Below are 16,970 nucleotides of genomic sequence, written 5' to 3'. Positions count from 1 at the left end.
TGTGAGGGGCACTGCAATTCACGGACAATCTTGTGTTATATTGCAAAGAAAAACATTTTTGTTATATTTTTTTAAATCTAAATGTGGAAAATGAGGCATACCTTAATGCTTAGAAGAAATCAATTCATGGATGTACTAAATTTTTTTCAACTGATTAAAATTTGGGAAGTACTTTTCAGAGCAAAGGAGGAGCAATTCAAAGTTAGCACACAGCTTGAGGCATTGGAGCTTGAAACCACCAATCTATGTGTACAAAAGGGCAATAGAATGCAATACTTTATCTTACTGTCATTCTATGTGACAGTAAGAGTGTCAGCCTTCTATTAATTAAAGAACATCTTCAGGATTAAAGGACGCAAGTCTCAACAGGACCTTGAAAAACGAATTCATGTGTTCATATTGATTACTGCAGTTGATCCAGAATGCTGCTGCCTGCATCCTCACTAAAACTAAGAAAGTAGAGAACATCCACCCGGTTCTAAAGTCCTTCCACTGGCTCCCTGTACCTCAGAAAATTAACTATAAATACTTATGTTTGTCAAATCACTGAGAAGCTTAGCTCCAAAATAAAATGCAGACTTGTTTTCATAGAATGAGCCCCCAGAGTTCTCAGGTGTTTAGGCTCCAGTCTACTCTGCATCCAGAACAAAACAAGGAGCAGCAGATTATGTTCCTATGCTCCAGAAATCTGAAAGAAACTCCCAGAAAAGTGAAAAAAGTGCTGAAACCTTAAAAACTTACTTTAAATCGAGGTTGGAGACCTATTGTAAAGCTTGATATAAATTAAGGCAGAACAAATAATCACATTTACAATATAACCTAAATTTTACAAAAATGCAATTTTCAAAGCACACAAATTTGGTTACATTAAATTTAACAAGAATAAGGCACTGACTTTTGACTCCAGCCCTTTAGGTGGTAGTAATATGCTTAAAGTGGGTTTGCATGCAGAGTTTCTGATAGCATCTGAATCCATGAATGCCAGCAGAAGCGAGCACTTTTACATTCCTTTGTCTTTTGCCAACTGACTCTACACAAGTAAGCTTTCCTTTGTCATAAAACAACGAAACCCTGGAGTAAAACGTCTACATGCTTATAGGTTAATGCAAAAGAAAATAAACACATTGCAGTATTTTTTGATGCTCAATTTTTGACATTCAGCTCTTTTTTACAGAAACTTTTTAATGAAATTATTTTAGTTGTTGGACTATTGTCCAACTTTCTTTATCTTCCTCTATTTATATCCTCCTATCCGATTTATCCTATTTATATTCCTTGTTAATACTGAATCATGTTCATTCCAATATTAATGTACCACTTTTCTGTTGGTCATATAAGATCCTACATAAAATAGATTGTCTTGTGTTAAGTTTAGCAGGTATGAGTATGGTGGAATCTGATTAAGCAGAGTATAATCTTTACCTGCACGCAGCTTCCTGCACGCGCTTGTTACTATCCAGTATGCGTTTCAGCAGTTCGGTCATTAGAGGCTTTAGGTAAACATCCGGGGGCTGGCTGACCACCCAGTGCGCATAGCGGCTCAGTGTCCAGCAGGTAATGGATCGCACCAGTGCCTTTTTGTCAGACAAGCACTGGATGAGATGTGGGATGAGCTCAGGTAGGTATGGGATCATGCCCTGCATGCAACCTGGAAAACATAAAGGAGATGAAGAAAAAAACTAAGCAATGTTTGAATCTGATCTTTTTTCTATCCTCAGATCTTTCTCCTTATCCTACCTTCAGCTATAGCCCCCAGCACCAGGATGCCCGACTCTTTCACTACCCAGTCGGGATGGAAAAGCAGTTCTTTGAGGAGTGGAAGAATGTGCAGCAGGAGATCATCCCTGAAAACATTGGCTAACACATCCAGGGCTGCTGCAGAGCACTTTCCTAACATTTACAGAGCACAGGAAACAGACGAGGGTAAACGGAAAAAGACAAGGCAAGAAAAAAAAAAAAAAAACAGGAAAATAATCACCAGTTTCTTTACAAGTTCTCTGCAAAAGTACAGAAATTATTTAAGATAACAAAACTCACGCAGGTTCCAATCAGAAATCGTATCGTCGTCATCCATCTCATCATCGTCATCATCGTCTTCCTCAATCCCATCACCCTCATGCTGTTGGGCGACTGTGCGAGAGCGGTGAAAGCGCGGTCTGATGTCTTGCTCGTTGTCTGGGACGGCTTCATCTTCCTCGATGTCTCCCTAAAAATAAACAGGGCTTCGCATTACGTCATGACATAAAAAAAAAAAAATAACTTGATATTTTTATCACATTAATTAATCCTTTCTTGAAAAGCACTAACACTTGTCCCAGATACCGTTACAGTCAGAACAACTTAATCCAAACGCATATTATCTTGATTCATGGAACAGATCATCTGAACGCTGACCTTGAGCAGGATAATGTCGATCTCGGAGTACTTCATCCCGTTGACAAGTACAGGAATGAGCCTGGAGCAACATCAAGGGGTAGAATTATGTGAAAAAAAAAAACAAAAACATGCAAGGATAGGTCCAAGCCTACAGGCAATCACTCACATCTGAGGTCCTACTTTAGGCACATTTTTTAATGGGACAGTTTTGATACCACAGGGATTCTTACTCATCCCACCATGAGGAGGAAATTGATCCGGCGACCCAGGCAGCCATGAATCAACCATTATTGCAATGATAGTACAGCACAAGCTTGTGTGGGTGGGTTCTTACTGAGACAGGTGACCGCACAGCACTTCTTTACAAACTGGCTGCTCGGCCAGCGTCAGCCAGAACTCACAGGCCTCCAAGGCGACATTCTCATCTGGGTCTCGAGTCCTCTGGAGCATGTACTGCAGTGACCAAAAAACAAATAAAGATGCTTGTATGCATGTTCTCCATCTTTGCTTCCATGAATCGGCCTGTCAGCCAAACGTCTTTACCTCTATGATGTTGTGCATGTGAGGCAGGAGACGATCCAGGCGGACCTCAAGCAGCATGACGAGAGCTCGGCAAACATTCTTCCTCACTTCTGGCTCCTCGTCTGTCGCCAGAGCAAACAGGTTCTGCAAAAACACACAAACTGACGCCCTTTAGTACTGGAAATAAACAGAAACCGTGACGCAGGATATGGCGCCTCAGGGATGGACACATCAGTTGTTCATTTTATTTCAATTTGATTTTTTCTTTATAATGGACTGAAGAAGAAACTGAAATTACTGTAAAGGGTACGTTTAATTAATGTATTTTTAGATATAAAACTTGTGTGCCTCTACGAGGTTTGCAGATATAAAGAGGAAAATATTTGCCCATTTTCAAACCTTTCCACTAGATTCTCAATTTGAATTAAGCCTGGAGCATTCAAGTACCCCTGGTTGTGTTTCATCCTCTGCCCTGCAGGAAGGTCGACCTTCCCACTAGTTTCAACTGTCACAGGGTTGCTATGGGAATCCCACAGTAAAGTATCCTGCCAAGGTTCTAACAAACTTCTGACGCCTTTACAGAATGGCTGAGAAGATTAAATCATACAAACAAATTTATTGAACTCATTAAGAAGCATCAGATCGCAGAGGTTGAATTATAAAGTAATTCCCCAGTGGAAACCATTTTATATAGATCATGTATTAGCTCCCATCCACCAGTTTTATCTGATCCACCAAAGAAATCCTCTCCTAAAAAGCCTAACTTCTGTGTTTATAATGTGACAAAAAGTGAGGATTAAAAGGAGAATGAAGACTCTATCACCTTATATGCAATTACATTTTATAATATTTTCCCTCATCTTTACACCTTTCCGCTTCTGTGAACAAAGTTTCTGTTCTGATAAATAAAACATTTTCAAACACAAATTTGCCAAATTCATACTTCATGCACAGCTGCTTATCTTGCTTACCTCAATGAACGGGTCAATGTGAAGCATTAGAGCCTGGGTCCTGCTGATGATGAACTGGTTCACACAGGCGATGGCATGAGACCTGCAACACAATAACCCTCGCTGAAGTCACACCAGCCTGCTTTGCTCACATGCTGCACACTATAAATGCTGCCTCTGTGCTACTTTTTGCTGGGATCTTGTTTTGTGGAAATGCAGATAGCCATCAAATTCAAACTCAGGCCGAGAGCAGACCCAAGTTTTTTTATTTCAACATAAAAAACAAGATATTTCAGGATCTACAGACAGAACCCTGATAAAGATAAATCTATATCTTTTACTGCAGCTCTGCAGACAATTTCAGAAAAATGTTTTTTTTCAGTACATTGGTTTTATGCAGAATTACAGGAATAAAAAAAGGGGGAAAAAAAACAAAATTTAACTGAAGATTTTTATTTATACTTGTGTTAAGTTGATGAACTTCCATTTAGTCATTGAGAGATTGTATTTCCATGTTTATTTTATAGCTCACCTTAACAGAGCAGCATCTTTGGGTCACCAAGTCTCCATAGCAACCCTTAGGTACTTTCAACAACACCAGCCTTTTGTTGTTTGTTGTTATTTTTGTTTTTTTTAGAGGCATGGGAGGGAAAAACCTTTTATAGGATTACGAATATAAACGTCTATAGTTGGCTGAACTGAAACTGCAGAGACAAAGAATGAGCAAAAGGAAAATAGCTCATCCCCACTGTTAGGTGTGGCAGGTGATGTGTGATGCTGTGGGCTTGTTTTCCTCTCAAATGTGAATGGAAGCTTGTAAGAGAGTGTATGGTATAATATTTTAACATTAATATTTCCCCTTATAGGGTATTAAAACAAGCGGTGATCCCAAACAAATGGCCAAATCTACACATAAAAGTTTTTCTTGTCTTTTAATTAAACATTTTTAATTTTGGTCGTCTGATCTAGAGCACATAGAGGCCCTGTGAGGTGGGTTACAGGGCATTGCCACATCCACTGAAGTGTATAAAAAAAAGCTTGCTTTAATCAAAAAAGGCTTTAAAAATTTGGATTTGAGTTACCTAATTTTTGGGCTGTTGTGTTTGAAAAACTGCAAGAACTTGGGTATCATAATGTTCAGTGGCCGATCCAGCATGTCACTGTCCAGGATCTCAGCAGAGTCCTCGCAGATCTTCTGCAGAGCCCCGAACGCCCCCTAAAAAACAAGGAAAAAAAATATAAAAAAATACATGAGAGGGATCACATTATTGCAATTGCAATTATTCAAACCTCCTAAATATTTAATTACGTTTTAAACACATAATCTTCCCTACAGTAAACAAAAATGTCATGATGGCTACATGAGGATTCACCTGCTTCTATGAGAATAACCTTCAAACTCAAACACACCTCTGTGAATATTAGATGCTTGTTTAGTATGCAGCCTTTACAATACAGGTGCTGGTCATAAAATTAGAATATCATGAAAAAGTTGATTGATTTCAGTAATTCCATTTAAAAAGTGAAACTTGTATATTATATTCATACATTACATACAAACTCATATATTTCAGATGTTTATTTTGTTTAATTTTGATGATTACAAATGACAACAAATGAAAATCTCAAATTCATCATATCAGAAAATTAGAATATTACTGAAGACCAATAAAAACAAAGGATTTATAGAAATGTTGGCCAACTGAAAAGTATGAACATGAAAAGTATGAGCATGTACAGCACTCAGTATTTAGTTGGGCCTCCTTTGGCCTGTATTACTGCAGCAATGCGGCGTGGCATGGAGTCGATCAGTCTGTGGCACTGCTCAGGTGTTATGATAGCCCAGGTTGCTCTAATAGTGGCTTTTAGCTCTTCTGAATTGTTGGGTCTGGTGTATTGCATCTTCTTCTTCACAATACCCCATAGATTTTCTATGGGGTTAAGGTCAGGAGAGTTTGCTGGCCAATTAAGAACAGGGATACCATGGTCCTTCAACCAGGTACTGGTAGCTTTGGCACTGTGTGCAGGTGCCAAGTCCTGTTGGAAAATGAAATCTGCATCTCCAAAAAATTGGTCAGCTGCAGGAAGCATGAAGTGCTCTAAAACTTCCTGGTATGTGGCTGCGTTGACCCTGGACCTCAGAAAACACAATGGACCAACACCAGCAGATGACATGGCACCCCAAACCATCACTGACTGTGGAAACTTTACACTGGACTTCAAGCAACGTGGATGAAGTGCCTCTCTTCTTTTCCTCCAGACTCTGGGACCTTGATTTCCAAAGGAAATGCAAAATTTACTTTCATCAGAGAACATGACTTTGGACCACTCACCAGCAGTCCAGTCCTGTTTCTCTTTAGACGCTTCTGACGCTGTCTGTGGTTCAAGAGTGGCTTGACACAAGGAATGCGACAGCAGAAACCCATGTCTTTCATACGTCTGTGTGTGGTGGTTCTTGAAGCACTCACTCCAGCTGCAGTCCACTCTTTGTGAATCTCCCCCACATTTTTGAAGGGGTTTTGTTTCACAATCCTCTCCAGGGTGCGGTTATCTCTCTTGCTTGTACACTTTTTTCGACCACATCTTTTCCTTCCCTTCGCCTCTCTATTAATGTGCTTGGACACTGAGCTCTGTGAACAGCCAGCCTCTTTAGCGATGACCTTTTGTGTCTTGCCCTCCTTGTGCAAGGTGTCGATGGTCGTCTTTTGGACAACTGTCAAGTCAGCAGTCTTCCCCATGATTGTGTAGCCTATAGAACTAGACTGAAAGACCATTTAAAGGCTTTTGCAGGTGGTTTGAGTTAATTAGCTGATTAGAGTGTGGCACCAGGGGCCATCAATTTTGAACCTTTTCACAATATTCTAATTTTCTGATATGATGAATTTGAGATTTTCATTTGTTGTCATTTGTAATCATCAAAATTAAACAAAATAAACATCTGAAATATATGAGTTTGTATGTAATGTATGAATATAATATACAAGTTTCACTTTTTAAATGGAATTACTGAAATCAATCTACTTTTTCATGATATTCTAATTTTATGACCAGCACCTGTATGGTGCACAGTCTAAAAAAAGCAGCCCTGGGAAGGCAGACTGCACAGACAGACTGTGCGAAATGCGTTTCCATGGAAACCTGCTCCTATGTCAGTTTTCCTCTTAGATGATAGAGAGGGTGCAAAAAAAAAAAGTGGGGGGATGAAATAAGATGGAAAAGGGTACGGTGTCAAGGTCACAGACGGCGACGCCATCAAGCGGTTTCACTCATTAGAATGCAAAGTTCCTCCAAAAACATTAGTGAGAAGTAGCTTCTGTAAATGTCATTGTTGGAGCTGACGTAAAGGAAAATATTGTAAAAATTCTTTGATGTGCGTGACATTTAACGGTAGATAAAATAAATACCGATACAAGCAGATTATGATAAGATATAAGTGGCTTTCCTACAGGAAACAAGCCACTCCTGGTGAAATAAACAAGCTCAAATAAGAGCAGGCAGAGGCAGAGGAATGGGGGTGCAGAGAGCCTAGTCCTCCCCATGTTGAGTTTAAGTGAAAGTCTACCATTGCACGACTGAATCTATGCAGGTAGCTCGAGGATGGATTCAAAGAAATGTTTGTTCAGCAAATTTAACAACCCTGGAAATATAAAAAATTAACTACAAGAGCATTGATGAAGAGCTCACACACAGCGACGACCAACGCAAGCATATATGAAATTAAACTGACCTTTACAACCCGACTGCATCCACATGCCAGCTGCCATTAATCAAAACACTGAAACTGTCTGGGCAAACCTATATTAAGCCATCCCCCAGTCTTACACCTGCTTCTTCCTTTTTATAGAGCACGCAGAGTGTGGAGGGGGGGATGTAAAGCAAAGCCACATGAGTTTGGCCTGTTCTTCCAAATACTGAACTGAAACTACATTAGCGAGACTGAAACTAAAATCTTAGTGCTAAAAAATTCTGTTACTACTTTGGATCATGTTGCACCCGCAATTCGGTTAAGATGGCGATGACGTCCGATCGCACCATCAGGCCTCGGCTGGTGATTTTATAGACTGTCTCCGCTCACAGTGCCAGGCCTGTTGGCGATACAAGAAAGCTGAGCATCACATCATAAATCTAAAATAATTGCAGAATATCTAGACCATCACTATTAAAATGAACTGAACACAGAAAATATTTCTCATTTCTTGAAACTTAAAGCCCTGTCCAAAAATAAAAACGGATATAAGAGAACAAGTAGCCGTTTCAGTATGGGTTTATTCATGGTTTTTGTAATTATAAGCGGAATGAAATCGGTATGATGGCTCACATTATATTGGTAAACATATCTAGAACTAGAATCAGAGGCCTTTTAAAGCACAAGGTTCCTGTCGGTGTTCAGACATAGCCTACAGCAGACGGTGAGCTCTGCGCAGTCGTTTTAAAAACAAACAGGCTATTCTTTTGTGCACAGATTTTAAAACGCTAGTTTAGATAATTTTTTTTTAATAACCTTCTTAAAAAACATTCCTAATGGAGACAATGCGGCTTCTTGTCAGTGTCATGAGAGCTGCTCTCCAAAAGAAAACTATGCAGAAAGCAGTCGTAAAGCTAATTTACAACGCTGTAAAAGAAAAAAGAGAGGAGGAGAAAAAGCTTATTGCAAACTCAAAAAGTTCAAAACCACAGCCTTATGTTGACCTTCAAAAAATCTGGTGCTAATGTACATGTAGCTGTTCAGATTATCTGCAAATATAGCTTCATGGTGATCAGTGATAGGAGAGGGATTTCCTTTTGAATGGAACAGCCATTTAGCATCAGAGGTTTAAAGAAGCGAAATCAGCTAAAATAATCCAGATTTACAGTTTACCCATTCTTTAAAATTTCACACTATAATACCAAATCCTGCAAAAACAACAGAAGCATCTTTGACAAAATTCCCAGAAATCCAGACCCTAAATCTCAGAATCATACTAAATGTAGAGTATACTTCAGTGGCGGCTGGTGAAAAATATTTTTGGTGGGGCTGATATAGCCTAGTGTATGTCTCAAACTAATCCGGAATAAGAATTCAAATAAACAATTGGACAATACATACAATTTAACAGTAATGATTTAATTTACTATATAATAAGAGTAACAGTGATGATTTGGGTCACTGTGACGGGGTTCTTTGGCCTCCAAGAATCCAGGCTCAGTCGGGTTACCGGTGTTGGTGATTTATTGTGCTCAAAAACTCAAAACAGGGTGCAAAAGAAACTAAACATGTACAAGATCCTCTGGGCCTCAGCCTCCCTCCAGTTACCAGCAATGTAACAAAGAAACAGAAAACAAAAATTGCCACTTTTCTTCCCACAGCCCTCATTAAATAGTTTAAGCCCCTCACCTCAGGCTCTCTTATTTCTGATTTCTTCTCATAAATCAGTTTTGTCCATATATTACCTCCACAAACAATTGATGTACAAAAACAAATAATTTTTACAACTTAATTCTTTTACACAGATTCATTGACTTATTCAATTACACCAAACTGGGTTTGAACCCAGCAAAGACGCAGCCAGACTGAAGATGACAAGTCCCCATAGCATAAACACGTACACACCCACACCCCCCACACACCCACACCCACACACACATACACACACGGCTAACCCCACTGAAATATTAAGTGTGCACCCTCAATACGCCAGCAGGTAACCAGGAACAGCTTGTGTGTTTTAAGTTCATGGAGCTACTGGGCTCAGCGCGAGTGTATTGGTCCTCACAAACACAGTATAACAGGAATGTGTGTGTGGCGCGCAAAGTTAGGGAGGTTGTTTTAAGCGACGAGGTGGATTCGTCACAGTCACAATAACCATGACATGAAATGTTCATATCCTACAACAGGGATGTACTTCTGGCAAACGGGTAGATAAATAAGGATCTCACCGAGTTTGGTGGAAGCTGCATCTTGTTCGTTACATTCGCCATCTTCCCTCTAATTGTCTGCACCTGCGCTTGGGTTCAGAAGCCTGTTAAAGCGCAGTATTTTCAGCGCCCCAAGACCATAAAGTTCTGAGACGCTGATTGGCCATTAAATTCACCTAGCAATAGTACATGATTGACAGATTCTCTGCAAATGTGGGTCAGTCTGATCAGCGCCCCCAGAACAGAGACGGTAGGAGTCTGTCTGTGGAAATCCACAAATTAATAACAGTAGATAGGGAAATGTAGTTTATATAATTTGTTTTGCTTATAGGTACACAGTCTAGAGAGTAAAACTGACATTTATGAGTTAATTTCTAAAAATATATTTTACGTTTCTCTCTTCTTATCAGGGAGGGCGGTGCCCCAGCGCCCCCTATGGGCCAGCCGCCACTGGTATACTTCCATTATCGAATGCCTTTTACTGTTAGACCTAATTATTATTTGGTATATCTGATATGTTGAAAGTGCTTCCAGTAGGAAACAATTCAGTAGTATTATCCACATTGGAAACACAGCCTGGGAATAACAAGTAGGCAAAAATGCATCTTTTAAACACATTTAAACCTGGAGGACAATTTGTGCTCCAGCATTAAACTAGACTATCTTCAAAAATGAGACATTAAGAAGCTTAACTGCCTTCAAGCTGCTTTTGGAAAACGTATCAGCTCTACTAAAGGGTTTTTACATTTAGTCGCTGTTCAATCTTAAGCCTTACACACACACACACACACACACCGACACTTCAAGATCCACTGCAGTAAACAGCTGACCTAAATCTAAGACTCTGAATCAGCTTTATAGGAGATGATGGCAGCGTTGCCACAAGGGTATCCATTTTTATTCTTTTTTTCTCGTCAGCTGCACCCCTTCCTTAGATTTCAGATAAATCTTCTCCCTGAACATCATCTGGACATTCCTGCTGCAGTGAACGATCCTGTCAGGATACATTTCTATGACTCAGCTGCATGTAGCATGACAGTTCCAACATGCTACCTGTTCATCTGATATAACGGACCAAGCTGCAGGCGCAGCTCGTATTACTGACATCCAACATCTAAAACCCACAAAATCAAAGATGAATTATGGGCACAGCAGGTTTATGGAGTTACAGAAAATGCTAATCTTTTTACTAATTTGCCAAGCAGTAAAATCAGTATTAAACTCTGAAGCTGGCATTGAAATGAAAACAACTGAATCACAATGGATGAAAGATTAAAAAAAGACAAAGATTAAAAGAAGAGAGCCCTGTGCTGCAAAAAAAAAAGCAATTCTGGGCGATTATGTGTGAAAAATGGGGTCATATGGTTTTCTGGTTTGGACAGACTGATAAGGTTCCATGCTGAATAATCTGCATTGGTAGCTGCCGCTCCAGCTGTGAGGCTGCTTTAAGCTCATCTGGCCAGCAGGATGGCATCCAGATGCTGTTTTGTCTCTTCTAGTCTTACAACAAATTAACGCACATTATACCAGACATCAGAGGGAAGCATGCTCACTCTCAGCCCCTCTATTACCATACCCTAAGAGAATTTAGCCTTTTATTTCATGTTACATTTTAGGGTGTTTTATTAGGATTTTATGTGACAGACCAAGACAAAGTAAAAGCCCTTACACTTTGCTCCATTACCCCTAAATACAATCCAAGGCAAGTTACAGCTTTTGAGGGTACCAAGTCAGGTAAAAGTCCTACTTGGGTGTAATATGGCTGCCCTTTCAATGCCTCCCAACGTTTTTAGAGAGCCCCAGCAGACAAGTCAGGGGGACAATTATATATATATATATATATATATATATATATATATATATATATATATATATATATATAAACTAGCACTCTCCTTCCACCTCATGATTATTACCTGACAATTAGGAGATGCATGTGCTTAATATACAATATGTAAAGTTAGAGCATTATTCTTTATTTTTGATGTCTAGACGCCCTTTCTCTCACCGACACAAGCCATAGACAAGCCATGTAGCTGCAGTGAAAAACACGAATCCCATTTTGCCCAAAGCTGAATTCACAGATTCATGCAGCAACACTAGGTGCTATGCATATGAAGCAGATTCTATGTCTAAACTCTTTTCTCTCACCTCGCATGTATTATAGTCCTCAGAGTCCAGCAGCAGGCAGAGTTTAGGCAGAAGCTCAGGCCAGTTTTGCAGCTCTCCTTTGGAGGCGATGGTGGTGATGAGGATACCTACAGAGGAGAAGTCATTTAGTTTCACAAGTCAAAGAAATCTAATCTTACTAATATGGAGGAGCTTTATACAGCACTGGAAGGTGGATTTGAGTTAGACACAGCTGCAGCTGTGAGGTTTATGCTTTGCTTTGCAGTAGGTTCAAACAGCAAGCAATAAAAACCACAAATCATTTGCTTTCATGAAAGATTCTTCTATCAAACGAACCGCAGATCACAGCATCTACAGGCTGCAAAGCCAGTACTAAGAGCAGGTGAAATGCATTTAGTAACAACATGGAACAATCAATGCTAATAGTGCTCGCAGACATGACCAGAATAAAGGAAATTGTCTTTTACTCTGTGGCCCCTACTTATGTTTCACCTTTTAAACATTCCTAGCTCAGCCCCTTTTATAGAGAGAGGAGAATAAATGTGCAGGAGTTCAGAAAGGCCAATGTGTCTAAATCCATCTAGTTTTAGCTGCACTCCCACTCCAAATGTTGCTTCAAATTAGCAGCATCCTCTTAAGCTGCTGCAAACGCAGACAGTCGGAGGTGAAGAACAGCAGTAACAGTTGCTGGGCGGTTCTGCCAACACCATGAGATAAACCAGCCACGGTACTTCCCAAACATCCCTGGATGGAGTCGTTTTCTTCTTAGGAAGGAAAAAACATGGAGCTTCATTGCAGTCTAACGAAAAGCTCGACACATTCAGATGAACGTGCAAGACCGCATCGTGTGCATTTTGCATTTGGACTAAAATATATAAGCATCCTGCAATCGGTGTCTTAATTCATTTACATGGTTTAGACTATTCCACTGAGCCTGGGTTAAATAGATCATGTAGCATTTGATGCACCTTAGCCTGTGGTTTGACACAGATATGTCAGGCTAGGGTTTCTAACCTATCTAAGCAGCACTGCTCCTAAACCTTCAGTTAGGATTTTTTTTTTTTTAATAAGGGGAGAAAGGTGAGTAACACTATTTAATTATATTTCAAGTACTTAAATAGAAATACAAAGTATTTTGTTTACTAGTGCACTGCCATATAAGAAAAAACAAAATACAAAATTAGATTTCTCTTTTTTCTAAAAGGAAAAATGGAATAAAAAAAGGAGGATGCATACTAAAAAAAACCTAGAATGAATAAAACATAAAAATATGGTTACAACTCCAGTTCTACAACAGATTAAGGATAAAAATTACTTTTTTTTTTGTATAAACAACTCTGCAGACGCTCAAGTCAAATATTTAAGTCCTCTACATTTTAATTATAGACAGAAATATAACTTAGTGGTTCTCGCCTTACTAGAATAATGAGCTGAGCTGAATAAATAAACTTCACTTTAAAAATGTTTATTTATCCAACAAGGAAACTAAAATACCCTAATTAATATAGATATATTAATATCCCAGATATTAATCTGGTTCGGTTGTAATATCCCAGATATAGTTAACGCAAGGTTCTATCAAATCCTGCATCCCTGCAGTGATTCAATATGCCGTGCTGCTTATGGAGATTTAGAACACACCTACACAGAGACTTTTTTTAAGCAAAGATGCAACAGCGCTTTATAAGTCAGAAAAAAAATTAAAATCTACCATAAGCCAATCTGACACAGATTGGTGGAAACAAAGATGACAGAAGCAGGTTTTATAGAAAGATCCCTGTAGGGTGAAAGTTTAGGTAACTCACCCACAGTGGCTCGAATGAGGGGAGACGTGTCCCCGATGTTTTGGAGGCATTCGCTCTTGATGAAATCAGACACTCCGTTTGGGAAGTTCTGATAGTGAGCCTTCACATTGTTCTTCAGAATCAGTCCACTCAGGGAACGGGTCGGTTCATCTGTGGGGGTGGGAGGAGGACAAAGAACAGGTCAGAGGTGATAAGAGCTCACTGTGAGCTTACCGATGCTCAGTCGATCCAGGATTCCCTTTTACAAACATGAAATTAACCATAAATCTAAAAAAGGAAAAATGCAGCAGAAGAACATTTTTAGAAAAGTACATTTGCATCATTTTTGTCCCCCTTTCTTAGGTTTTTCTTATTTTAGTCACACTTTAATGTTTCAATTAAAGTTTCCAAAATGTCAAATCTAGAAATAATGTAAATAGGACCCATCTGACATCATATAAACACTTTGGAAAAGTCAAAAATTCACATTTACTCAAAAATTTATATATAAATAAATCTTAATGATATAAAGACTTTTCAGCAAAAACTTTAGATAGAAAGCTGGACTTTATAAAGTCCGGTGTTTCTTGTCACATTTGACCTAAAACCTAAAAATCACACCAACACTGATCTTAGTAAGATCAGCCAGCCCAACTCTGAAAGGCTGAAGGATAAAATAGCAGATCTGAATATAATGCTTTAAATGGTGGAAATAAGACAAATCTAAAAAGCTAAAGATCTAAAAACACTAATTGGCAACACTCAATGAGAATGTTTGCATCATTGGTTAACATCCTTTTTTACTAAGAACCGGGTTGTTCTGGATAGCTTCCCTCTGAATAAACAATATCAACATTTAATAAACAATTTAGGCTCATTATGTCCGATACTAAAATGCTTTTAATGGTCTGATGAATTAAACTGCATTTAATTTAAGAGCAGCGGTTAAAGCAGCAAATCAAGATGTCTCAACACCCTCCTGGATCTTTGCAGACAGTCGTGCCAAACGCTGCATCTATGCCAGGAATCAGGTTTAAATTTAGCCTGACCCATATTCCCAGAGCCGCATCATCTATAGCAGAGATGCCCTTGGGTCACCCAAGTCATAGCCAGACAGATCCATCACCCCAAAAAAGGTGCTGCATTAAATAAAATGATACAAACATGAGGTTAGAAAAAAAAAGGAGACGGATAAACTGCTTACCTTCAGATTTTAATTTGGTCAAAACAAATATCAGATAGTTGTTGAAGTCTGGATACTGGTTCAGCTGCTCCAGTCTCTGAGAAAAGCGGTTGAGGAAGACAACTGTACAGATTTATATTGCAGCAATGAAGCATAACGTTTATTTTTTATTATTGTTTTCTTTTCATCCACACGGTGGAGAGAGGTAATAAGTGGCGGTTTGATGTTTCTATGGGTCATAAATATGTCATTTACCACGACCGAGCGCGGAGAGTACCGAACCAGATGGCGTCTTTAGGGCAATATCACGTATGAGCTAATGATGTGGCTCATATGAGGGGGGGAGGGATTACATAAGCAAGTCATTTAGGATCAGCAAGCAGCCACACAGAAACAAGTCAGCCTAGCTGAGGATGATCCGTTTCCTCTAATGTGAAAATACTCAGGCTCGTTTGCAATTGATAACTGTTCAAAAGTAAAACAATTACAGGGATTAATGAAGCTGCAATTAGCAAACCACGCAGATAGTCCTTATTAACTTCTCTGAACTTTTTATATTTGCTGCTCAATCTCATCATAGGGTCATGAGAACGTTTATTCCAACATGTCTGCGCTTTACGATTCAAGGTTTGTTCATTTTTGGCTCTTTGAAAAATGAGACGACAGCAGATGTCAATGTGAAAAGCTCAAATGACAGCTGCTCAGGTTTGGCATAAAATTTAAAGGCTGAATGATTTTGCCAAAAATTTAACCGGTATTGATTTTATTCCCACTATAATCTGCATAAATCATAAGCATGAAGACATTGAACCCCAGGGTTTCATTGTTTTCATGACCTTGAAAGCTTGCTTATTCAAAATCTATCAGTGAAGGACTTTACTGTTACTTCTACTAGCAGGCATTGATCTGCTACTAACTGAAAATCTATCTTCCTTTCTCTGTGGTGTCAAAGACTTTTTAAAAGCATTACCAACACCTAAAGGGCTGGAGTGAGTAAGTCGGAGTCTTCCTCTTTTTAAATGTAACGTGATGAAGGCTGAGTGCCTCCAACATTTGAGAAATCGCAATAATATTGCGCAGCACTGTACCACATTTCTCTGTAATAGACCATTAGATAAAGCTTGTTTTTTGTTTTAAACAGAAAGAAACAATTGGTAGTAATATTTCTGTACCACTAATCTGATTACAGCAAACTGCTAGCTGCCTAACCAATATCGTCACCTTCTTAAAATAATTGCCTAAGTCATTTTTTTTCAAAAATGATTTTTTTGCCTAAATCATCTCTTCATGATGCTGGCCACCTCTGGTAAAATTGCCTACATCCTCAATTAAACAGATCATGCCATTCTACCCCTTTTGTATAATTGCCTATGTCAAGAGTGTGACTTAGGCAGTTTTATTTTTGCTTAAGTCACCAGACAAATTGACTTAGGCAATTTTAGAAGTTTTTCAAAATGGCGGATGATTCTAGGAGACGAAAATTCTACACAGCTGCTGAAGCTATTTCCAAGATTCTGGACTCTTCCCATGTTGGTAAGTGAAGATGTTTACTATAATATACACTAGGCTATCAAAATTGCATAAAATGTGATCTTTTGTGAAAATTTTAGTTTAGGAAGCTAGCTAAAAATGCTCTGTGTTAGACTGGCGGCCTGTCCAGGGTATGCCCTGCCTTTGCCCGAAGCCAGCTGAGATTGCCTCCAGCATTAACCATGACCCTAATGAGGAATAAGTGGTATCGATAATAGATGGATGGATGGATGGATGGATGTAAGTTAGCTAAAAAGCACAGTGGAAAGACTCCAGAGTCATCTAACTAAGAAAGTTTTCAATTCTGTAATGTAATCTACAGTCTAGAAAAAATTCACAAAGGACCCTCTTTACTCGATTGATTTTAACTAATGAAAATTTCAGATGAACATAAGTAATCGTAAATGATTTGACTGGTGTTATAGTGTGCCTGTGTTGCTGTATCTAGAGGCAACTTGCAAACCATTTTGGGAATCCACAATGTATCTTAAATACAATTGACCTCAAAGGCAATTCATGTTTGTCAGAATAATCACACATTTTTGAAAGATTTGAATATTTTTTTTTCCCATTTTGGTAGGAGATGCACTTGATATTGAT

The 16,970-nt window shown here is 38.9% G+C and overlaps 1 protein-coding gene across 5 annotated transcripts in view; it reads right to left on the bottom strand.

Annotated features, from left to right (window-relative positions):
- Positions 1-16,970, bottom strand: part of tnpo1 (transportin 1) — a 34,602-nt gene that overhangs the window by 11,800 nt on the left and 5,832 nt on the right. For all 5 annotated transcript variants that reach the window (XR_005282464.1, XM_038304957.1, XM_038304956.1 and 2 more), the window contains exons 3-13: positions 14,862-14,937; positions 13,679-13,828; positions 11,895-12,001; positions 4,931-5,064; positions 3,870-3,951; positions 2,920-3,042; positions 2,711-2,829; positions 2,395-2,455; positions 2,038-2,206; positions 1,738-1,890; positions 1,423-1,648 (exon numbers count right to left, since the gene is read on the bottom strand). Coding sequence is in view for 4 of the 5 variants with exons in the window: in XM_038304957.1 (XP_038160885.1) it covers positions 1,423-1,648; positions 1,738-1,890; positions 2,038-2,206; positions 2,395-2,455; positions 2,711-2,829; positions 2,920-3,042; positions 3,870-3,951; positions 4,931-5,064; positions 11,895-12,001; positions 13,679-13,828; positions 14,862-14,937 (1,400 nt within the window). In the remaining variant the exon portion in view is untranslated. The remainder of the gene's footprint in view (positions 1-1,422; positions 1,649-1,737; positions 1,891-2,037; positions 2,207-2,394; positions 2,456-2,710; positions 2,830-2,919; positions 3,043-3,869; positions 3,952-4,930; positions 5,065-11,894; positions 12,002-13,678; positions 13,829-14,861; positions 14,938-16,970) is intronic.

This window comes from Cyprinodon tularosa, unplaced genomic scaffold (assembly GCF_016077235.1).
Source record: "Cyprinodon tularosa strain WSP-4 unplaced genomic scaffold, ASM1607723v1 ctg55, whole genome shotgun sequence".
Classification (NCBI taxonomy): Eukaryota; Metazoa; Chordata; class Actinopteri; order Cyprinodontiformes; family Cyprinodontidae; genus Cyprinodon; species Cyprinodon tularosa.
This window is presented reverse-complemented; position numbering and strand designations above follow the sequence as displayed.